We start from the raw sequence: 24,846 nt of genomic DNA on the forward strand, positions 1-24,846 counted from the left end.
ACGGAGACAGGAAAGAAGAGAGCCGGGGAAAACGGAGACAGGAAAGAAGAGAGCCGGGGAAAACGGAGACAGGAAAGAAGAGAGCCGGGGAAAACGGAGACAGGAAAGAAGAGAGCCGGGGAAAACGGAGAAAGGAAAGAAGAGCCGGGGAACGGAGACAGGAAAGAAGAGAGCCGGGGAACGGAGACAAGAAAGAAGAGAGCCGGGGAAAGCGGAGACAGGAAAGAAGAGAGCCGGGGAAAGCGGAGACAGGAAAGAAGAGAGCCGGGGAACGGAGACAGGAAAGAAGAGAGCCGGGGAAAGCGGAGACAGGAAAGAAGAGAGCCGGGGAACGGAGACAGGAAAGAAGAGAGCCGGGGAAAGCGGAGACAGGAAAGAAGAGAGCCGGGGAAAGCGGAGACAGGAAAGAATTAAAGCCATCCTCAAAGGCTTCTAAAAAACTGATTGAACTGTTTTATTTGTGATGAAAAACGTGATGAGTTTGCTGAAAGCAACAATGCAAGGTTTCCCGCTCGCAGTATTGAATTTTGCATGGTAGAGAAAACGACACAGACAAGACTAGCTTTTAATTAATACCTTTTCAGAGTCTGAAGTCCTTGCCAAGGTCTTGCTCGGCTAGATTAAAAAACATTTTCCTCCGGTATTTCTTTTGTTCCCGACTTTATGAAATATTTTTTTTCAATTAGTATTTCTTCTCTGAAATTCTTGACAGTCCACTTTGAGACATTCCAGATAGCCCGAAGGACACCTTGACAAGTGATGTTTGTCATGGCAGCGAAGCCAGACCTTTTTAGACAAGGATTGTAATGCGACTATTGAATACGGCTCTCACAGGCAAATGTTCCAATCTTTATGGGAGATACAAGAGGGTTTTCATCCAAACATATCTTTACTATCATGATACCACAGTCACACACCCATATAAATGTAGACCGCTTGACTTATTTTCATGAATTGATGAAGGCAAATAATATATATATGGATTGTAATTTTTTGACCGTTTACATTTTGTAAATTTTTTATTTATCTATGACGGACTTTGATTCTTGTTTGGTGTCAGGTGACTGATAGTGCTCAGTGTCTCCTCCCCCTCTAGGCGTGACACGTCTGGACGACCAGATCTTCATCAACCGTAACCCTGGCGTTCCCTCCGTGGTCAAGTTCCACCCCTTCAACCCCTGCATCGCCGTGGCAGACAAAGACAGCATCTGGTGAGAGACTGCTGTCTTGTGCGCAACGCCCCAGCTATATTTGAGGCGCATTATTGACTGTCTCGTATGAGTCTGTCCCTGTACGTGATGCTCTACTTTGGCCAGAGACAAACAGTGCCTTCAGAAACTTTTCACACAAGGAGCACGACAGTATGTGAGAAAGAGGAAGCCATTTGAGATGTGGCCATTGACTGTGTTTGTTTGCTGATCTGAGGACTGGATATGTGGAAACGAGCCATATGGTGTGGGTTATTTGTGTTCGTCTCTGTGAAAAGAGTTTGAAAGTCATCAGAACCAGGTCATTCAGACACATGCTGTAGTGGCAGCCATGAGAAAAAGTCTGTCCTCTATCAGGGCCATGACACAGTCCAGTGACGCACATAGAAACATAGCTGGCAGTGCTACAGACACTTGGTTTGATGTATAGTGCTGGGAGTGACTGAAGTGCTGGGAGTGACTGAAGTGCTGGGAGTGACTGAAGTGCTGGGAGTGACTGAAGTGCTGGGAGTGACTGAAGTGCTGGGAGTGACTGAAGTGCTGGGAGTGACTGAAGTGCTGTCAGTGACTGAAGTGCTGTCAGTGACTGAAGTGCTGTCAGTGACTGACGTGTATGTGTGTTCTGTAGTTTCTGGGACTGGGAGAAGGCGGAGAGGTTGGACTATTTCTACAACGGGAACCCTCGCTACACCCGCATCACAGCTATGGAGTACCTCAACGGACATGACTACTCCCTGCTGCTCACTGCTACAGGTCAGACACACACACACCTCTACTCTGTACACACCTCTACTCTGTACACACCTCTACTCTGTACACACCTCTACTCTGTCCACACCCATACTCGGTCCACACCTATACTCGGTCCACACCTATACTCTGGACACACCTATACTCTGGACACACCTATACTCTGTCCACACCTATACTCTGTCCACACCTATACTCTGTCCACACCTATACTCTGTACACACCTATACTCTGTCCACACCTATACTCGGTCCACACCTATACTCGGTCCACACCTATACTCGGTCCACACCTATACTCGGTCCACACCTATACTCGGTCCACACCTATACTCGGTCCACACCTATACTCGGTCCACACTTATACTCTGTCCACACTTATACTCTGTCCACACCTATACTCTGTCCACACCTATACTCTGTCCACACCTATACTCTGTCCACACCTATACTCTGTCCACACCTATACTCTGTCCACACCTATACTCTGTCCACACCTATACTCTGTCCACACCTATACTCTGTCCACACCTATACTCTGTCCACACCTATACTCTGTCCACACCTATACTCTGTCCACACCTATACACGGTCCACACCTATACACGGTCCACACCTATACTCGGTCCACACCTATACTCGGTCCACACCTATACTCTGTCCACACCTATACTCTGTCCACACCTATACTCTGTCCACACCTATACTCTGTACACACCTATACTCTGTACACACCTATACTCTGGCCACACCTATATTCTGTATACACCTACACACCTATACTGTGTACACACCTATACTCTGTACACACCTATACTCTGTACACACCTATACACGGTCCACACCTATACACGGTCCACACCTATACTCGGTACACACCTATACACGGTCCACACCTATGCTCTGTACACACCAACACACCTATACACTGTACACACCTATACACTGAACACACCTATACTCTGTACACACTTATACTCTGGCCACACCTACATTCTGTATACACCTACACACCTATACTGTGTACACACCTATACTCTGTACACACCTATACTCTGTACACACCTATACTCTGTACACACCTATACTCTGTACACACCTATACACGGTCCACACCTATGCTCTGTCCACACCTATGCTCTGTCCACACCTATACTCTGTCCACACCTATACTCTGTCCACACCTATACTCTGTCCACACCTATACTCGGTCCACACCTATACTCTGTCCACACCTGTACTCTGTCCACACCTATACTCTGTACACACCTATACTCTGTACACACCTATACTCTGGCCACACCTATATTCTGTATACACCTACACACCTATACTGTGTACACACCTATACTGTGTACACACCTATACTCTGTACACACCTATACTCTGTACACACCTATACTCTGTCCACACCACACCTATACTCTGTCCACACCTATACTCTGTCCACACCTATATTCTGTATACACCTACACACCTATACTCTGTACACACCTATACTCTGTACACACCTATACACGGTCCACACCTATACTCTTTACACACCTACATACCTATACACTATCCACACCTATACTCTGTCCACACCTATACTCTGTACACACCTACACTCTGTACACACCTATACACTGTATACACCTCCACACCTATACTCTGTACACACCTATACTCTGTACACACCTATACTCTGTACACACCTATACTCTGTCCACACCTATACTCTGTCCACACCTATACTCTGTCCACACCTATACTCTGTCCACACCTATACTCTGTCCACACCTATACTCTGTCCACACCTATACTCTGTACACACCTATACTCTGTACACACCTATACACAGTACACACCTACACACCTATACTCTGTACACACCTATACTCTGTACACACCTACACTCTGTACACACCTACACTCTGTACACACCTACACTCTGTACACACCTACACTCTGTACACACCTACACTCTGTACACACCTATACTCTGTACACACCTATACTCTGTACACACCTATACACTGTACACACCTACACACCTATACTCACCTACACACCTATACTCTGTACACACCTACACTCTGTACACACCTACACTCTGTACACACCTACACTCTGTACACACCTATACTCTGTACACACCTATACTCTGTACACACCTATACTCTGTACACACCTATACTCTGTACACACCTATACTCTGTACACACCTATACTCTGTACACACCTATACTCTGTACACACCTATACTCTGTACACACCTATACTCTGTACACACCTATACTCTGTACACACCTATACTCTGTACACACCTATACTCTGTACACACCTATACTCTGTACACACCTATACTCTGTACACACCTATACTCTGTACACACCTATACTCTGTACACACCTATACTCTGTACACACCTACACTCTGTACACACCTACACTCTGTACACACCTACACTCTGTACACACCTACACTCCGTATCGCTGGTTCGATTCACCGAGCCGACTGGGTAAAAAAATTTAATTCTCCCCCCTTCAATCATCTCACGCACATCCACTCAGACTTAATCATCCTGTGTGTCACACAAACATATGCAAGCACACATACAGGTAAAAAAAAATATCTAACAAACAGTCAATCTCTTCAGCATCACCCAATCGAACTGAATGCAGAGATCTTGAACAATGCAGAAACTAAATAGACCCAAGTTGCCTCAATTCAAGTACACCATTTTGAAGCAAATAAATGTGCATGTTTCCTCCCTCCTAGACCTTGAAGCCTTAATAAACAAGCCTCAAACGCCGGACTCACATCCTCAGACAGGAGCACGCGCACATTGTTCCCTGTGTGACACATGCAGTCTTAAATAAGTGTAAAAGGAATTAAGTTGGCAGCGTTATATTGAATTGCTGGAGAGCACCATTCTGTTCACTTTATTCCTCATGTGAAACCAATTATCGCAGGGCTGTATTAAAATGCTTTACGCCTCCAAAGTCATATACAGTAATGTGATTTTGTCTGTAATTTTAAACATAGTCATTTATTCACCCTGGTTTGCAATCCTGTCTGAATACTTTCAAAATGCATCCGTATTTTGACGTTTTTCCCTACCTTGACGTGAAGGATCAAGCTCGATGAGTCATTGCTTCTAGGAAGAACAGACTACATTGAAACATGGCCTTGACTTAGGCTAAGTGGCTCAAAACTGAACGCTCAGGGATTCTTTGACAAATCTGTTCAGGAGGACGAGAGAAACAAGACCCTGCTATTAACTCAGCCTTGAACTTCGATGTGGCTGGGATGGACTTGGCCAATCCGGCTTCCCGTGGGAGTTGATTAATAATTAATCAGAGTTAACGCAGCGTTGTGTTGCCATGGGTCAGTGGTGCACTTGAGTGATGCGTGTGTAGTGTACTCATCTGTGTGTGTGTGTGTGTGTGTGTGGGCTTGAAAGCAGTGGTAAGGTGCCAGGCTTGAAGGAGAGGCGCATTGTATTGTACATATGAGTTTGTAAAGTTGAAGGAGGCTAGAGGCTGAAGAGACCGAGGTCAAATTGCTTGAAAGTTGCTTTGTTGTAGACCCAATGTAAGAACTTTTGTTCAGAGATTTGTTAAGGGATGCATGTTAAGGGATAGGATGCCTCCCAAACAGCAACCTATCCCCTATATAGTGCACCCATAGGGCTCTGGTCAAAAGTAGTGCACTATCTCGGGAATAGGGTGCCTTTTGGGATACAAGCCATAGACTGTGCTTCTGTTGTGTTCTTTCGGCACTCTTAGGTCACGGACGCGATCGAGGCCCTAGTGGTTAATGCAAATCCACGTGCACATGCTTCGTCTCACATGGGCATACAGGAAGGAAGTGTTTTTGTGAAAGTGTAAATATGGAAGTTGTTAGCGACCTCTAACCTTGAATGATAATATCTAACTTTTTTTTTCTTCTCTTTTTCTCTTTTCCTTCTCGGTCACCCTCTTTCCTTTCTCCAACCATCCTCTCTCTCTTGCTCTCTTTCTCTCGCTCTTTTTTCTCTTTTTCCCTCCCCCCCCCCTCCTCCTCTAGATGACGGGGCGTTGCGTATCTGGAAGAACTTTGCGGACCAGCGGAACCCCGAGATGGTGACGGCGTGGCAGGGCCTGTCCGACATGCTCCCCACCACCCGAGGTCAGCCCTCCTCCAGCGCCCACAGTAAAGACCATGCTATTTACCCCCCCTAGACCTCCTCTATTTATCAGCCTAGACCCTCAGTGTATCTCCACATCGACCTCCGTTTTACCCCCAGTCCCACCACCACCGCCACACAATACAACCTTTATCCCATTCCCATCCACCCTACTACCCCAAACCCTCATTCCAAGTCCCCACCCGCTCAGAATTCAGATCCGCATCTCCCCGCATCCCCTTTCCACTAATTCTCCAACACCCGTCATATTTCCCACTCTACAACTGCAAATCGCTTGTCCATGTTCCTCTCTGTATTTCTCTGACATGTGGCCATTCAGAGTATAATCGGCTATGCTTGTGGATGGCAGGTGCAGGAAATTGGCTGCTTCATTCTGCATTCATTAATTTGTTAATTTGTCAGGGACAATGTGCAATGTTTCATACTAATCTAGGAATTTATTTTGATGCAGGTCACCAGTTTTGGTGCAGTTTAGGCTCGAGTTAGAATTGCGTCAAATCAAACCGACGTTTATTGGTCGCATGCAGAGTTTAGCCGATGTCATCGGGGGTGCAGTGAAATGCTTATGGTTACTAGCTCCTAACAATGCAGTAAACTGTAAAGAAATGAAGACGCGTCGGTATGAATCTAATTAACAACCCAAAAAGCGCTGTAACAGTCATCCAAACGCAATCTATACGTAGGGTAGCCTAGTGGTTAGAGCATTGGACTAGTAACCGAAAGGTTGCAAGTTCAAATCCCCGAGCTGACAAGGTACAAAATCTGTCGTTCTGCCCCTGAACAGGCAGTTAACCCACTGTTCCTAGGCCGTCATTGAAAATAAGAATTTGTTCTTAACTGACTTGCCTAGTAAAATAAAGTTAAAATAAAAATAAAAAATGTCCACCAGATGAATATCCTCGAGATATGCGAAGAATGTTATGTACAGCAGTAGATATATTAAGAGTTGAGCTATGTCAGGAATCCAGTATATGAATAAACAACTGTAACTAAAATGTACCGAAGTCGAAATATAAGAAGTGTGTGAGTATATACAGGCCAAGGACGAGCTGTTGTATGACATTCAGTACATAGCTGAATCACATTCACTTGTTATCTGTGGTGGGTGTGTAGGAGGAGGGCAGGCGAGCGCGCTAGCTGGTAGGACATTAGCTCTGACAGCTCTGTGTAGCCTAGTGGTTCGAGTGTTGGGCTAGTAAGTGAAAGGTTGCAAGATCGCATCCCCGAGCTGACAAGGTACAAATCTGTCGTTCTGCCCCTGAACAAGGCAGTTATAACCCACTGTTCCTAGGCCGTCATTGAAAATAAGAATTTGTTCTTAACTGACTTGCCTAGTTAAATAAAGGTCAAATAAAAAATGAATTATTCGTATGGGTGTATGTGTGTGTCCCCTTGACAAAGATGAGCAGAGTCCCTGCTCAGGGTACCTGCTGAGAGGCGACACACTTAACTAGCGTCACAGGGAGAGCTGTCAGGTATTCCGCAATCAGGATTTAACAGGGTAGCCACCACTTCACCTTGGAGGTGGAGAGCGGTGGAGAGGGTCTGCGCAGCTCAAGCTTGCGTTGACACAGCTAGCGCCGTTCAAATGAACAGATGCCATCGTGAGATCATCGTTGGCACCGATTTGTAACTGCTTCAGAAGCACAAACACACACATTCCAAATCTCCGCCATCTCCATAACACAGGCTCTCTCCTCCACCCAGTAGCTTGTGTCGGGTGCTATTCCGCGTCGTTTTGCCTCCTTTCATTGAGGTCTTCTAACTCTTGCCTGCTACTTTCCTGCTACGTTGACTTTATGTTTGTTTAATGTTTCATCTTCCTCTAGCAGAACAAGGCTGCCAGCTCCCCCACGATGTAATAGTTGGTGTTAATTGTCACTATGCTATATGCAGTTAGTCCTGTTGTTTTCCAGTACGGACACACACATTCATGTGCAGAACATGCTCTTTCCATGACAGACTGACCAGACTGATCCAGGTGACAGCTATGATCCCTTACTGATGTCACTTGTTAAATCCTCTTCAATCAGTGTAGATGAAGGTGAGGCGACAGGTTAAAGTAGGATTTTTAAGCCTTGTGACAAGTGAGATATGGATTGTGTCATTCAGAGGATGAATGGGCAAGATAAAAGATGTAAGTGCCTTTGAAACAGGTATGGTAGTCGGTGCCAGGAGCACCGATTTGAGTGTGTCAAGAACTGCAACGCTGCTGGGTTTTTCACGCTCAACTGTTTCCCGCGTGTCTTAAGAAGGGTCCACCACCCAAAGGACATCCAGCCATCTTGACACAACTGTAGGAAGCATTGGACTCAACATGGGCCAGCATCCCCGTGGAACGCTTTTGACACCTCGTAGAGTCCATGCCGCTACGAATTGAGGCTGTTCTGATGGCAAAAGGGAGGGAAACTCAATATTATGAGGCTGTTCTTAACGTTTTGTACTCTAGGAACTAGAGGTCGGCCGATTATGATTTTCAACGCCGATACCGATTCTGATTGAGGCCCAAAAAAGTCGATACCGATTAATCGTTCAATTTTTATTTATGTATTTATTTGTAATAATGACAATTACAACAATACTGAATGAACACTTATTTTAACTGAATATAATACATCAATAAAATCAATTTAGCCTCAAATAAATAATGAAACATGTTGAATTTGGTTTAAATGATGCAGAAACAAAGTGTTCGAGAAGGAAATAAAAGTGCAATATGTGCCATGTAAGAAAGCTAACGTTTAAGTTCCTTGCTCAAAACATGAGAACAATTCCTGAAAACTAGTGAGGAGGCAGGGTAGCCTAGTGGTTAGAGCGTTGGACTAGTAACTGAAAGGTTGCAAGTTCGAATCCCCGAGCTGGCAAGGTACAAATCTGTCGTTCTGCCCCTGAACAGGCAGTTAACCCACTGTTCCAAGGCCGTCATTGAAAATAAGAATTCTTAACTGACTTGCCTAGTAAAATAAAGGTAAAATTAAATATCAAAGCTGGTGGTTCTTTTTAACATGAGTCTTCAATATTCCCAGGTAAGAAGTTTTAGGTTGTAGTTATTATAGGAATTATAGGACTATTTCCCTCTACACCATTTGTATTTCATTAACCTTTGACTATTGGATGTTCTTATCGGCACTATAGTATTGCCAGTGTAACAGTATAGCTTCCGTCCCTCTCCTCGCTCCTCCCTGGGCTCGAACCAGGAACACAACGACAACAGCCACCCTTGAAGCAGCGTTACCCATGCAGAGCAAGGGGAACAACCACTCCAAGGCTCAGAGTGAGTGACGTTTCAAACGCTATTAGCGCACGCTAACTAGCCAGCCATTTCACTTCGGCCACACCAGCCTTATCTCGGGAGTTGATATGCTTGAAGTCATAAACAGCGCAATGCTTGATGCACACCGAAGAGCTGCTGGCAAAACGCACGAAAGTGCTGTTTGAATGAATGTTTACGCACCTGCTTCTGCCTACCACCGCTCAGTCAGATACTTAGATACTTGTATGCTTGTATGCTCAGTCAGATTATATGCAACGCAGGACACGCTAGATAATATCTAGTAATATCATCAACCGTGTGTAGTTAACTAGTGATTATGATTGATTGATTGTTTTTTATAAGATAAGTTTAATGCTAGCTAGCAACTTACCTTGGCTTACTGCATTCGAATAGCAACGAGAGGCAGGTCGTTATTGCGTTGGACTAGTTAACTGTAAGGTTGCAAGATTGGATCCCCCGAGCTGACAAGGAGTAATATCTGTCGTTCTGCCCCTGAACGAGGCAGTTAACCCACCGTTCCTAGGCCGTCATTGAAAATAAGAATGTGTCTTAACTGACTTGCCTAGTTAAATAAAGATGAAATAAAAGTGTAAAACATTTTTTTTTTTATCTGTGTCCAAAAATACTGAAATCGGCCCTAATTAATCGGCCATTCCGATTAATCGGTCGACCTCTACTGTGCACATACACACTCATTCACACTCACATACGTGAACACCAACACCACGTGTATTCAACAAGGTGCACACACACACACTCGTCCTCCCTGTGATACAGGGGATTTAGACTCTTCTGCCCTCCAGGCTTTTAGATGAGATACAATCTGCATCCCAAATGGCACCCTATTCCCTATATAGTGCACTACTTTTGGCCAAGGCCATAGGGTGCGTATATGATTTAAGATGGAGTGTAGCTATCTGGAGCCTGCTTTAAATGCACAGCCAGTAGTTGAGTCGTGGAATATCTCTCTGTTTTTGATCCGGGCGTGTCCGTGGTGTTAATTTGGAAGATGTCATGCTGGGGAAACTGTGGCCTTGTTCTTCCACTGCTCATTGTGTCTGTCTGTCAGACTCGCACAAACTAATACACAGAGTGCGTGTGCGAGACTGCGTGTATGCGTCAGAGTGAGTGTGAGTGTGTGTGTCTGTGCATGTGGGGGGGTCCTTGCTTAACAGTATGACGTGCTGGGGCTGATGTGCTTCTGACTCTCCTTCCCCTCTCCCCGGCGCCTCCCTATCTCCCTCCTCCTTTCTGCTCCTCCCCTTGCAGGTCTGGCCAGGCGGGTATCCATCTATCTTGACAGGAGTAAGGGACAGGGAGGTGAGTGCTGCTGCCGTCTTTCCCTCTGGCCTGACTCCAGCAGTCTGCCCCTGCACTACTTCTTCCTCCTGTTACTGACCCGTCCATCCCGCCATTCGACGATCCCCCCCCAGGCCTCCCTTTCTTCAGTATCCCTCTCTCCACAGGCCAAAGCTTGGTATCGTGTATTCCTACCAGTACAAAACAGACATGAAGGGTGACAAACTCTGCCCAGACAACTGTGTAGTTTGAACTATAAGCTTTCACACACAGATCGAGCGTGATTGTCATTTTAGTTTTCAGGAATTGTTTTCGCATCGTTTGACCCTTATGAATAAATGAACACAAAAACAGTATGTGTAGACGTAGTTAGAGCAATGCTTCAACTGCAGCGTGAACGTGCCATTTCTGGTTCTATCGGCCCAGTATCGTTGCAGGGTTGGAACCCCCATTTAGTCTTACAACTGTCAACACGGCACCCTCATATGGGTTATAACAGATTTTTGGGGGGGGCATCCTCAATCATCTAATTTGTATAACTAGAGGCCTGCTGGTAATGTGGGATGTTGATAGTAGAACTAATGGACCTCCTTCCTCTAGCCCTGAGGCCTCAGTACCCATGATTTAGTTCCCTCCACAGCCAAGCAAAGTGGCCTTAAAACTGTCTTCGTCCAGACTTGGGTTTTTCCCCTGCAGCTGAATTGGCATGCAAACTGTGTCGGAGAGAAGACTATAGAGATTGGGAGGGAGGGTAGAGGTAGAGAGATGGATGGGATAGGGAGAGAAAGTGAGGGGTTGACCGAGAGAGGAGGAAAGTGAGAGAGGGGTGAAAGAGATGGGTGAGAGAGGGAGAGCCTTGCCTGCCTGTTTGGGTGCTGTTTATTTCTATCGGTTGTGGAGCAGCGCCGTCTCCCTCTCAGCCCTCATTACACCCTGTGGAGTTACCATTAGTGTTTGTTTAGCATTCCGGAGAGGGAGACCCACATCGACTTCCCGTCCACACAGACAGAGCGCAGACCTAATTAAGTTCTCATGCAGATGTCGTTTATAACATATTGCTCTCTCCCCCCCCTCTCTCATTCTCTCTCTCGTCTATCTCTCCTCTCGTTCTACTGCAGCAGCTTGAGGAAGTTTTTCATTTTCTTTTTTTTTCTGACGAGACTGGGGAAGTTTGAGTGAAAGTAGGGCAGTCCTACTCCACATACACTGGATGGCTGGAGGCTTGTTAAAAAGGCCTCTGGGAGGTAGTGGCTGGGAGATGCGGGACTAAAAGAGGATAAGTACACAGAGAGGGAGAGAGTGGAACAGAGGGAAGGGGGGGGCAGACAGACAAAGAGAGGGACTAGGAGAGGAACAGACGGAGGGGGACAACAAAAACTAAAACAGAGACTGAATATGGGAGAAGGCTCAGATGTCTCAGCGACTCTGGACCCAACCCAAATAACTGTGCCAAGGTTTTTAGTCATCACTGCTCTAACACTGAGTCCCTTAGCCTGTAATACAGGCTCCACTCTAGAGCTTTTTCCCTCTCGTCAGCTCACAGGTTAACTAGCCTAGCGCCAAAAGCGTCATAAACTACCGGTGTCCGTGTCCATCAAATCAACCCCATCCATGGTGACGGCCTCATCGTTAACTACAGCCCTGTGCAGTGTAGTCCTAGTTAATTCCATCACCTGGGTCCCGGAGGACACTTTCAAAGCAAACACGATTAAGGGAATAAAAGAGAGAGAGGGGGGAAGTGTGAAGTCGGCGCGCAGTCTTTAATAACCTGCGGCGTGTGAGAGCCAGTCCATCAACAGGTGATTAAAGGTGTGGAATGCAGAGGCAGTGCTCGTCCCCTAGAGCGAAAGAACAAGTGATGGAAATATAACGTGACACTGAGGGACATATAAGGAGAGCTATAGAGAGAAGGGGATTAGGGAAGTAGAGCCAGGGGCAGAGGTGAGTAGTGGAATGGGGCTATCGTAGCCACTGGAGACCGCTGAAGCTAGTTTATGCAAACACTAACTGTAGGGCTAACCTCAGCTAGCACATATACGCACCAGCAACACCCACGCACAGGCAGCCCCGAATATCCATTCAATTATACATTATGCTAATGCTAACTAAATCATTAGCCGCTTTTGTAGTCGTTATTAAGGAGAACAATGGGCCTCCAGTTGGGAGGGAATTTGAGATGGAGGTTAGAGGGGGACAGTGTGAGAATGAGGGAGAGAGGTAGAGTATATATTCGAGGAGGTATTCCCCTGTGTATAAGAAGAAACCCAGAGAATCCGATTATGACGAGGCAGCAATGCCTAGGCTGCACTCCCTCATCCACTCCCTCAGTCACACATCTCCATACACAATGGCGCTATTGATTTCTGTGTGGACTTCTCAAATCCCTGCCTCACTGGTTAGGCTGCCGTAGGGAACTGGGATTGATTCTGTCATTTCAGGGAAGTTGACTAGTGGCCTATAGAGTCTGTGAATGAACTCAAATGTGTTTGACCCCGAGGTGACCTGAAGCAAGGGACATCTTTCGACGCCTGAGAGATGTTTTTGAGTGGAGTTGGTTATGGTTTAACTGTATGGAGGAAGTGGAGCAAAAAGAGAGGTGGAGTGAGTGGAGTAAAACCTGAGGTGGTGAAGGAGTGGGAGTATAACAAAGATGGAGTGGAAAGAGAGAAAGAGCGAGATGGGGTGGACCGTTTTGTTCTCTTATTCTCCTGGCATTGGGTTCAGTCAGTGTGTTGACTGGTAAGCAGGGGGTTGGAACCGGTTCAGAGAACATAACTGAAAACTGGAGAGAATTACGTTGTTTTTTTTTGAGGAACGGAAACAGAACCGGGAATGAAAGTAATTTCTAGTGTTCAGGAACATAACTATTATTTTAAAAGCATGGGAACCGGTTATTAACGTTCTCTTGGTGCCACAAAAAGCGCCATCGAGGCCGCTATTCAAACACTCCCTCTGTCACACAGACACTTCTCCTTCCGGTGTCTGCCTGCCAGCTAGTTTTCTAGGTTAGGTTGCAAGGCCGGTTGGATGTACTGCAAAATGATCTGAAATTACGTTTGGAAGCGGCTTATGGTAGAGGAATTAACATTAAATTCTCTGGCAACAGCTCTGGTGGACATTCCTGCAGTCAGCATGCCAATTGCACGCTCCCTCAACACTTGACACATTTGTGGCGTTGTGACAAAACTGCGCATTTTAATGTGGCCTTTTATTGCCCCCGGGACAAGGTGCACCTGTGTAATGATCATGCTGTTAAATCAGCTTCTTAATATGCCATACCTGTCAGGTAGATGGATGGATTATCTTGGCAAAGAGAAATCATCATTAACAGGGAGGTAAATACATTTGTGCACAAATATTGCGAGAAATAAGCTTCTTGTGCATACGGAAAATGAATGGGATCGTTTATTTCAGCTCATGAAACATGGGACCCCAACACTACATGTTGAGTTTATATTTTTATTCGATGTATATATAAACCGGTACTTCTGGTTCGAACCGGTTCAGAACTTTATTATGCTGGTCAAAACATTGGAATGGAACTAAAACAAAATTGTGCTTCTGTTCAGATCAAAATGATTGGAAATGTTTGGGGTTTCCAACCCTTGTATTCATCGACTTTCGTACTATCTGCCTGGTATAGTAAGAATAAACAAGTTTCGGGTTTCTCTGCTGCACTCGCTTTCTCTCCCCATCAACCAGAGATGGGAATTTCTCACTAACACAGAGCTCCGGACTTCAAAGGAATGCCTCCTCTCCTCCCTCAGTCTCTGAATGGGGCCAGTTGTTCTGCGAGTGTGTGAGTGTGTGCACACGTGTTAGTGTGTGCAACGGGGGAATCACAGAAGTTTGTGTGTGTGTGTGAGGGTCCCAGCTCTGTGGGTGGCTGAGTACACTCTGTGAAGTGTTCCCCCACGCGTCTGCATGTGAGCCTGAGCGAGCTAACAGCCCGCGTAGCTGTGACGCCAGAGCTAGCCACACTGGGGCTTTGAAACAGGGCTGTGAGGGATTTGGACCAGACTGATGGAACAGGGTTGGGATTGTTGATGATGGGGAAGAGGAAGGAGATCATACGTCGGAGGAGGAGAAGTAGGAAGAGAAGCTGTGTGCGATTTCACTTAGAGAAAGTATGTGTGTGTTTATACAGTGTTGCAAAGGCCACAGCCGCTTTTTCAGAGTTATCCCGTGTTCCTCTCCACACCTGTCGATCACACAGCACAAGTACAACACTCTGGGAAGCAGTCTCCCTCTGCCAGTCGTTGCCTGTTTGTCAAGGTTAGGCTACGCCCCCGGCCCTCTGCCGGGTGTCACACACTCAGTAGCAGCATATGGAGGTGCTGAGGGCTCCTCTCGTTCTCCTCTCTCTCTCTCGCTCTGGGTGTGAGAACCTGTCACTGCTGCCTGCAACATCTGGGGGAGGAATTGGTCTTTTCTTATTTGATTATTATTATTATTTTTACCCACTTTTTAATCCCCCTACCCAATTTCGATCATGTCTCATCACTGCAACTCCCCAACGGGCTCGGGAGGCGAAGGTGGAGTCACGCGTCCTCTGAAACCTGACCCGCCAAGCCACGCTACTTAACACCCGCCCGCTTGACCCCGAAAGCCAGCCGCACCAGTGTGTCGGAGGAAACACGGTTCACCTGATGTCCAGGCGCCCGGCCCGCCACAAGGAGACAGAGTGCGATGAGTCAAGTAAAGCCCCTCCCCCCGCCCCGGACAAACCTTCCCCTATTCCGGCACTGGGCCAATTGTGCGCCGCCCTAGAGGAGTGGGTCTTTTAATCTCAGCCTGTTGTGAGTCACAGGGTTGGCAACCGTCTGAAAGGCTTTTTGTCCACTTCCAAATCGACCACGAGCCCTCGAACCTTGGGGTTGGATAGGTATTAGTGATCTGATGGCTGGTGTCAGACGGTGACCTTTCATTTCACCCACAGTTGACTCAGCTGGTGTGTTTCCTGTTTACATACGCCAGTCTGAGTGTGTCTGAGAACTCTTGGCAGATGCCACCAGAACCCGAGCTCAGCTGCTAGATCAAACTCCCAGGCATTGACAGCTGCGTCATGGTCAATGATAACCACTGGTTTCCGCCTGTGTGTGTGTGCTCCCTTGTAATCTTTCTGTCTGTGTGTGTGTGACTAACCGGTGTCCTCTTAGGTGCAGGCATGGTGGTGGACTGGGAGCAGGAGACGGGGCTGCTGATGACTTCTGGAGACGTGAGGGTCATCAGGATCTGGGACACGGAGAGGGAGATGAAGGTCCAGGTGAAGAGAAGACACATTGATCAGGGTAGCCTAGTGGTTAGAGCGTTGGACTAGGAACCGAAAGGTTGCAAGTTCAAATCCCCGAGCTGACAAGGTACAAATCTGTCGTTCTGCCCCTGAACAGGCAGTTAACCCACTGTTCCTAGGCCGTCATTGAAAATAAGAATTTGTTCTTAACTGACTTGCCTAGTTAAATAAAGGTAAAATAAATAAATAACTAGCCTGTTTATCGATGGCAATGTTTTTGAAATGTCACAGTTGCCTATTGCACGTCCATGATTTCTCAGGGGACAAACCTCAAATCCAATAGGTCCATTGGGAGCGTTGTGACATTCTGTGGGACTGTGGATACTTTCCCCTGCATTCTTACGTATCGGTTTTTACAGTGCCTTCAGAAAGTATTCATACCCCTAGACTTGTTCCACATTTTGTTGTGTTAAAGACTGAATTTCAAATGGATTCAATTGAGATTGTGTGTCACTGGCCTGTGAGGTATTTCACAAAGTGGAATTATGTTTTTAGAATGTTTTACATATGTATTTTTATTTTATTTTTATGAAAAGTTGAAATGTCTGGAGTAATTATTTAACCCCTTTGTTAAGGCCTAAATACGCTCAGGAGGGAAAATGTGCTTAACACATCACATAATAAGTTGCATGGACTCACTCTGTGCGCAATGACAGTGTTTTACATGATTTTTGAATGACGACTACCTATCTCTGTATCCAAGCACAGATTCAACCACAAAGACCAGGGAAGTTGTCCAATGCCTCACAAAGAAAGGCACTTTTTGGTAGATGGGTAAAAAACAAAGCAGACCTTGAATATCCCTTTGAGTATGGTGAAATTTGTTACACTTCGGATGGTGTATCAATACACCCAGTCATTACCAAGATACAGGCTTTCTTCCTCACGCAGTTCCTGGAGAGGAAGGAAACCGCTTAGGGATTTCACCATGAGGTCAATGGTGACTCTAAAACAGTTAGTCTAATGGCTGTGACAGGAGAAAACTACAATGTTATTGATCCATCCTCAGTTAACTCCACAATACTAACGTAAGTGACAGAGTGGAAAGAAGGAAGCCTGTACAGAATAATGTACATTTTGAATTCAGGCTGTAACGTAACAAAATGTGGTATAAGTCCAGGGGTATGAATACTTTCTGAAGGCACTGAATGCATCCTGGTATTCAGCACCTGGCTCAACATTATCGGTTGTATTTCCATTCAACCTGTTAACCCTTTATTGGACAGACAGTAGTATGGTAGGTATGCGAGCCCTGCCCTGTCCCTGGCTGTATTGGCGGCAGAACCCAGACGACGTTCTCCATCAGTCAGCTGTAGATGTGATTTGATCGAGTTGTTAGCCAGTTACTCCAAGTTTAATGAGCGCCGTGACAACCACAACGTTCATTATGTCACGGCAATGACTATGTGATTACTTTTTTTTTTTTTTAACATTGCTTGAACTAATTGTGTGTGTGTGTGTGTGTGTGTGTGTGTGTGTGTGTGTGTGTGTGTGTGTGTGTGTGTGTGTGTGTGTGTCTACCAGGACATCCCAACGGGGGCAGACAGCTGTGTGACTAGCCTATCATGTGACTCACAGCGGTCCCTCATCGCAGCGGGGCTGGGCGACGGCTCGGTCCGCCTCTATGACAGGAGGATGGGCGCCAACGAGTGGTGAGTGGTCGCACACACACACACGCTCACACAAACGCAGACACAAACTTTTAATGCTGCCTCCACACCTTGACTTTCATAAGGCTTCAACAATGAGAATCATCCCTGCAACGCACATGTACCTCATCACATTATTCTGTCTAAAATGTGACTGGAGGTAAATGTGAATGGGCTTCTAATCTTCCTAATTCATTACTAATCATAGGGTTGCTTATTCCCAGTAGCACAAAGAGAAGCTGTGTGTCTTAATGTTTGATGAAGCGCTCATTAGCATTGGATATATTTTATGCAGGAGTGCTTTTTTTTTAATCCCCTTAGTTATCATCAGACACACTGTAAAATCGTATGAGCAAAGCAAAATAGGTAAAGCTGTTAATCATTTTTGTCTTAGTCATCTCATATACACTTACCAGACAGTTTTAGGTACACCAATCTAGTACCGGGTGGAACTCCACTTTGCCTCCAAAACAACCTGAATTCTTCGGGGCATTCTCCAAGGTGTCGGAAACGCTCCACAAGCAGATTGAGTCGTGCATTCCGAGATGCCGTTCTGCACACCACTGTTGTACTGCGCCATCATTTGTCTTTGTGGTCCGTCTGTTAGCTTGTCATTCTCCTTCGACCCCTCTCATCAACGAGCTGTTTTCGCCCACAGGACTGCCGCTGACTGGATGTTTTTTGTTTGACGCACCATTGTCGATAAACCCTAGACACTGTCGTGTGTGCAAAACCCAGGAGGGTGGCCGTTCTGAGATACTGAGGCACCACAATCATGCCACGCTCAGTCGCTTAGGTCACTCTTTTAGTCCATTCTGACATTCAATTGAACAGTGACTGAATGCCTCAATGTCTGTCTGCCTGCTTTCTATAGCAAGCCAAGGCCACGTGACTGACTGACTCTGTGGGAGCCATCCATTTTCGTGAACCGGGTGGTGTACCTAATAAACTGGCTGTTTATTTTATGACTCATATCACTGTCATGTCATTGAGTTGTTCACAAAGTGAGTTTTGCTATATTCTCATCTGTGGAGCCCTCCTGCCACATCCTGTGTGCATCTTCTAATGCCCCCCCCCCCTAAAAAAAAAGAAAACAGGGCAATTAAGCCATAGTGTCCCATAAATCTTTAATTCATGTTAATGTTAATTTAAGTGCTTCCCCTCAGGCACTGAGACTGTAGCACCCGTTCCCTATGTGCTCTCCTTTAAAACCAGTAGGGGGCTAAGCAAACACACACATCACATGCACACTCAGGCACACACACACACAATCATGCACACTCTTACACAGAGTGTGTCACTATTTTCGCCAAGGGAACAGGGATAGGCTTTGGTCCTCACTTTGGTGTTCTGTTTTGCTTCTTACTGCTGGCCCAGGGTCAGATTTTGTTTTCGACTTCTTAAAGCTAGGATTTGGGGTTAGGTCATCTAGAGCATAGATCTGTGCTTAGGGGCAACTTTCCTCCTCAATCTTCAATCACTGTGCCTCAGTCACACAAGGATGCTGTTACCATGGAGATGGGCTGTCCAATAGTGCTTATACCCATGTACTTAGGGCGACACCCAATGGCCATATACACACACTACAGGCTTGCTTACTGTTTGGTGGGGTTTTAGGCTGGGTTTCTGTATAGTACTTTGTGTGACATCTGATGTAAAAAAGGCCTCATAAATACATTTGATCGATTGATAACATAGACTCCGTTGAACACAACGGCACTGCTTTAAATTCTCAAACACCGGTCACTTTTACACTGTGTGGCGTCTTGCATGTTGATAACTGTGTGGGAGTCCATCCACCCACGCTGCATACTTTTCCCTCTGCCCCTCCCGTGAACAGCGACATGGTTGCAGGTGGACTAAAGTTGATGACGCTTTTCCTCTCCATCTCCCCACAGTCGTGTGATGACGTACCGGGAACACTCGTCCTGGGTGGTCAAGGCCCACCTGCAGAAGCAGACGGACGGCAAAGTCATTAGTGTCAGGTAGTGCTCGTTGATGAGTGATTTCAAGGGTTGATTGATTGATTGGATTATCTCTGTGACGGTCGGGTGTCCCGATATGGTCGTACAACTACTCTTGACTCTCTCACACGCTCTGGTTCTCTCACCGTCTGTGGCCCGGTCCAAGACCAGCGGCCCTACTTCCTGTAGATCTAAATGGATGTGATGACATGTCATGTACTGTTTGGACTCCTTCGTCCTCCTCCCCAGTGTCGATGGAGACGTGCGGTTCTTCGAGCTGCGGTCGCCGGACTCTGTGAACGTGCTGCAGACGGTGAAGGGGTTAACGGCGCTGGACATCCATCCGCAGGCCAACCTGTTCGCCTGGTGAGTTCGCAGGTTTACGCTCTTTATAATTGGTCAAAACCATAGAGTTCGATAGAGGACTGTAGGTGGGTGTAACCCGTTTTAGCCCTCTATCAAACTCTTTGGTCTAAACTCACTTTGAGGAATTAAACATGTGAAAGGGGGGGGGCGGCGGCGGTCTGACGATTTCAATGTTTGCTACATTTGGTCTAGCAGCTATGAAGCTAATTTCCCACTCTTTCCTTCATTCTCTCGTTCTCTCCATCCTCTCCCCAGTGGATCGATGAACCAGTTCATAGCCGTGTACAACTCCAACGGTGACGTGATCAGCAACATCAAGTATTATGACGGTTTCATGGGCCAAAGGATCGGGGCCATCAGCTGTTTGGCCTTCCATCCCTACTGGGTACTATGGCATTCTTACTCTCGTCATTCATAGTCTGAATCCCAACTAGATAGCGTAACATGGGAACTACGATTTGGGTGAATAATGCGTTGAAGTGAACGAGTTGGAATTGCGTGGGTACAAGGAGTTATCCCTATGTCTCTTAAACTATACTCTGTGAAACCTACTGAACTGCACATGTCGTTTCATCGCACCTAATTACACGAAATGATTTGGAAAAGGAATGTTTTTACACCTGTCTTCATGCGTCTGTTATATTCTCTCTCTTTCTCTCTGTCTCCCAACAGCCCCACCTGGCGGTGGGCAGCAACGACTACTACATGTCTATCTACTCAGCGGAGAAGAGGCTCAGATAGCCCCCCCCCCCCCCCCCACTCGAACTTTACCTTTGACCCCTGACCTCTCTCCCCTCGGAGCCAGGATGTAAATGACTTCTAATGTACATATGCAATTGTTACCACCCCTGAATGTCCTATAGTGATGGCTGCTGACAAACTCGTGTTATGATGTTGACTTATATTATTATTCTTGATCGTTTTATTCAAATTCTTTATTATGAAGCTATTGATTGTAGACTTGGCAGTGCTGAGGAGAGTGTATATTTAATTTTGTGTATACAGAGATGAATAATAGGTCTATTTTAAAGGTTCCAGCCTTGGCTGGGGGAGACGGGCGGTGTGGCTACCTGAATGACCTCTACGTTTACCTTTCTATGACCTCTATGCATCGAGGTCAAGAGGTTATCGAGAGATAGACAATACCCTCTCGCGCACACGACTCTGGGCCTGAAGGCCGTGGCTCACGGACACCCGCACAGCCCTTATTGAAGCCCCTCCCCCCCGCTGTAGCCAGTAGACTTGCTCTCACTGTTCGCTCACAAGATGGTGGACTACGGGGCGCTTCTGGTGTGTGAGAAAGTGAAATGTAGAACAGAGCACAGATGAGCCCAAAGTTGGCCCACTGCCTTGGACACAAACCGATGCCCATACAGATGTCCGCTACCATGCTATACTGTAGGACTAACCAGACCTCCTTGCATCTCTGTGCCCTCGCCCAATTGTTCTAAACTCGCCATCCTTTGCCATTCATCTCCATTGTCCTATGCCCACAGGCTTACCCTGTGTCCTTAGTGCAATGGGTGACTACTGCTCAGCTCTAATCCCAAGACTGATGCTACCTGTCTGCCCTACCTGCAAAGCAATAATGAATTCGCCTGGAGCTCTCTACAGCCTCCAAGCTTCTGCTGCTCCAGACCCCCCGTCCCCCCCCCCTGTCCCCCCCCACTCATCAGCTGAACCATACCCGCCTGAGAAGCCCCAGCACTGGGAGACATGGAGCAGTTTGCTGGGGTCCTGAAGTATCGATTCCAGAGTCCTGGCTGAGGCCCGCTTGGCCCATGCCCATCCCCAGTCTTTCCTACAGACCCCAGCCAGAAGCACTCCCAGACTGGACATGAAGAAACACAGCGCCCACTGCATCCCCGGGGGGTGGGGTTCTGCTGCTACTTTTCTGCATCCTCGCACACAGGCTTATGAGGACTGTATGAACTGTGTATGGATTGTCCCCAGAACCACACACACCAGCCCTAGGCAGCCTTTTCCCCTGTGTGCCAACCTTCCACCTGCTATCCGCTACACTTTTTGGAGAAAAGTCTGGCAATTTTCTTTTTTTTCTTCTTTTTTTTTTAACCTTGATTTTATTTGCCAGCCGTGTTTGGTTTCTTTTAGAGGAAAGGGCGTTTCAAGAAGATTGGGATAGAGAAGTTGGGTCAAAAAACAGGAGTGACTTCAGACCTTTGTGTAATACAGTGCACTGGTAAATACACAGTAACGCTCCATAGCACTTCTTCAGTTCAGTGTCTTTGTTGTCAAAAGCCACAGCACTCCTGTCAACCTCCAACGCTAGCTCAGGTACCTCATGAGCCACGAGAGAGGTCTGACTTTACTCTTGATATGACGAACTTAGATGGTCAAAATCAGTTCAGTGAGTCCGGAGGTGCCTTTTTATATATATATATATATATATACAAGGGTTACCCCTCTGGTCAACAACAGCTCCAAGTGCGGTATCGCCATTAATGTGCCTCTATTAGGGGTCGCTTTTTGGGTTTGCTCTGTATTACCTTCCTGTTTTTCTTTGATTTTTTTGTTGTTGTTTTTTTCCCCACTTTTGTAATTTTATATATTTTTAATTTGCTGGTGTTTGTTTGCCTTGGACCTCAGTGGGATGGTGAGATGGGAGAGGGCTGTTTCTCCCCCTTTCACAGACGCTCTCGCCCTCACGGTGTCTCTCCTCGTACAGTACTCCCCCCTGGACTCTACCCTCACCTTTTTGCCTCTAAAGTCCTCAGCTTGGCTATCACCCTAGAAAGGAATGGACAATAATGCTTTGCCTGTGGACTGAACCGGTCACGGTAACCGGTAACACATGCCATGCATTCAGTATAAGCGGCTGCGCACTCTGTCATAACCAAGCCTCACTACGCTCAGTAGCTCCCCCTGTAGGGTACGGAGGAGGTACCGCAGCCTTCACTGCTATCACTGACACCTACAGCAAAAACCCCACAGCGCTGTCTGTCAGCCATGCTCAGAATCACGTCTCTAGTTATCCTGCTTTGAGTTTTAACATTTTAGATATGGAAACAAAACTAAACTTTGAAGATGTAGGAGGAGAAATGAAAGCAATCAGGTGTTTCTCTGTGACGGTAGACTACTTTGCTGACTGGTTTATAAGACAGGAGATGAAGTCAGTCAAATAAACCAAATACACAACAACACTAGTTTTCCTGGTGATTATTTTATTTATTTATTTTGTTTGTGTTTTCATGTTTGTTAATGTTCATGCTCTCGTTGTGAAGTTCTACATGTATTGTGTAAAACAAATGTGTCTGCTATTGCGTCACAATATTCATGTCGCCATTACCATATCGGTTGATCTGGAATGTTTTCTTTAAATAAATATAACACTTTTATCAGGCATATTGTCCTTCTCACCAGACCACTTCAAAAAATCCCCTGAGGAGTGAGTGTCTTGTGTGATGTGAAAATCAGTCCTGATATGAATTTCATAGCAAAGAGATGATTCAAACATTTTTCATAGACTTAATTAAGCCTGAGATTTGAGGTGCTGCTTGCTACATTTTGTTTTTCATTCTGAATCCTTGTATTTATTCTTTGGTTGGTATTTCATGAATATTCTGGATAAAATCAGATCCGGGGCTGTATTCAATCCATATCGAGGAAGTTCAGCGTTACAGCGTGATGGAAATTATATGGCAGTGTTTCTACTCACCATAAATGTTGCATGTCCTCGGCTCAATGGGACATGACCTTTTACAATTCTATTGTGCAATCTGTAACACTTCAGCGAGACAGATTGAATAGAGGTCTTAACTTTGTTAACTGTTTCTCTGTTTTCCGTGACATTGGTTTGTCTATGGTTAAAGGTCAAGAAAGCCTCGGTATGAAGAGAGACCTTTTAATTGATAACAACCAATGATACTTGCCAACTAGCAGTCCCTTATCTGACTTTAGACATGGAATAGAATCCTACTGGTCTGGAGGTACAGATAAGTGAGCCTTAGCTCCTTCCCTGGCTCCAGTTAAGATAAGTCCAGTCTCTGACTGTCTTGTGCATTTGGATCTCAGGCACACACAAAAAAAGTGAATTTAAAAGTAATCCAAGAAGAAATCTAGTTTTTCAAAAGTATCTGATTACAATATTTTTGCTGGTAGTGTAACAGGTTAGTTTGTTTTGTAATCAGATGAAATGTAAGTGATTACATGTAATCAGTTAGTCCCCAATCCTGCTTTTAAGGGGGTATAAAGAGGTTGCTGGTTCTTGAGCGAAAAAATTCATGGACAGCTTTCTGTTTTCTCCATGACATTCAAGTCAGCATTGAAAAAAGTGCAAGTTTGAAAAAAAGTGCAAGTCAGAGAACGCTATGATGATACCAAATTCCTTTGATGTATCCTTTTTGTCTTCTAATGCCTCTTAAGGGGAAAGTAATCCAAAGTAATCAGATTACGTTACTGAGTTACTGTAATCCAAAAGTTAAGTTGCTTTTTACAATTTTGAACAGGTATCTAGTAACCATAACAGATTACATTTAGAAAGTAACTTACCCTGCCCTTAAGAAATGTACATTTACATTTTTGTCATTTAGCAGATGCTCTTAACCAGAGTGACCAGAGTGCATACATTTTCATATTTATATTTTTTTATTTCATATTGGTACAAATGTATGAGTGGTATATCATAGTAAAACTGTTTTATTTTGTTCCAATAAGTTCATCCAATAAGGTATGTCTGGCGGTAGGTAGCTCAGTAGTAGTTAAAACAATCAAAATTGTAACTAGGAACTTAAGTTAACAGTAGTTTGACAGCTTTGAAGGGCATGCTGTGATTTACGACAGTGTAAACCCTCAAGAAACAGGGTCTCCTGAGCACAGAAGCAAGGGTGCCCCTCTCCATGTTGCCCCATAA

General features: G+C 45.7%; 1 protein-coding gene across 7 annotated transcripts in view; it reads left to right on the plus strand.

The window, feature by feature from the left end:
• The window catches only part of LOC135522894 (regulatory-associated protein of mTOR), a 211,878-nt gene extending 188,743 nt beyond the window's left edge, over positions 1-23,135 (plus strand). For 2 of the 7 annotated variants that reach the window (XM_064949578.1, XM_064949595.1), the window contains exons 27-36: positions 1,097-1,211; positions 1,837-1,961; positions 6,011-6,136; positions 10,675-10,725; positions 15,864-15,970; positions 17,522-17,649; positions 19,545-19,631; positions 19,860-19,976; positions 20,232-20,361; positions 20,649-23,135. In XM_064949578.1, the coding sequence (XP_064805650.1) occupies positions 1,097-1,211; positions 1,837-1,961; positions 6,011-6,136; positions 10,675-10,725; positions 15,864-15,970; positions 17,522-17,649; positions 19,545-19,631; positions 19,860-19,976; positions 20,232-20,361; positions 20,649-20,717 (1,055 nt within the window). In that variant the 3' untranslated portion in view covers positions 20,718-23,135. The remainder of the gene's footprint in view (positions 1-1,096; positions 1,212-1,836; positions 1,962-6,010; positions 6,137-10,674; positions 10,726-15,863; positions 15,971-17,521; positions 17,650-19,544; positions 19,632-19,859; positions 19,977-20,231; positions 20,362-20,648) is intronic. The other 5 variants (XM_064949587.1, XM_064949599.1, XM_064949616.1 and 2 more) reach the window with 3 other exon arrangements.
• The last annotated feature ends 1,711 nt before the right edge of the window (positions 23,136-24,846 follow it).

Source organism: Oncorhynchus masou, chromosome 4, assembly GCF_036934945.1.
Source record: "Oncorhynchus masou masou isolate Uvic2021 chromosome 4, UVic_Omas_1.1, whole genome shotgun sequence".
Lineage (NCBI taxonomy): Eukaryota > Metazoa > Chordata > Actinopteri > Salmoniformes > Salmonidae > Oncorhynchus > Oncorhynchus masou.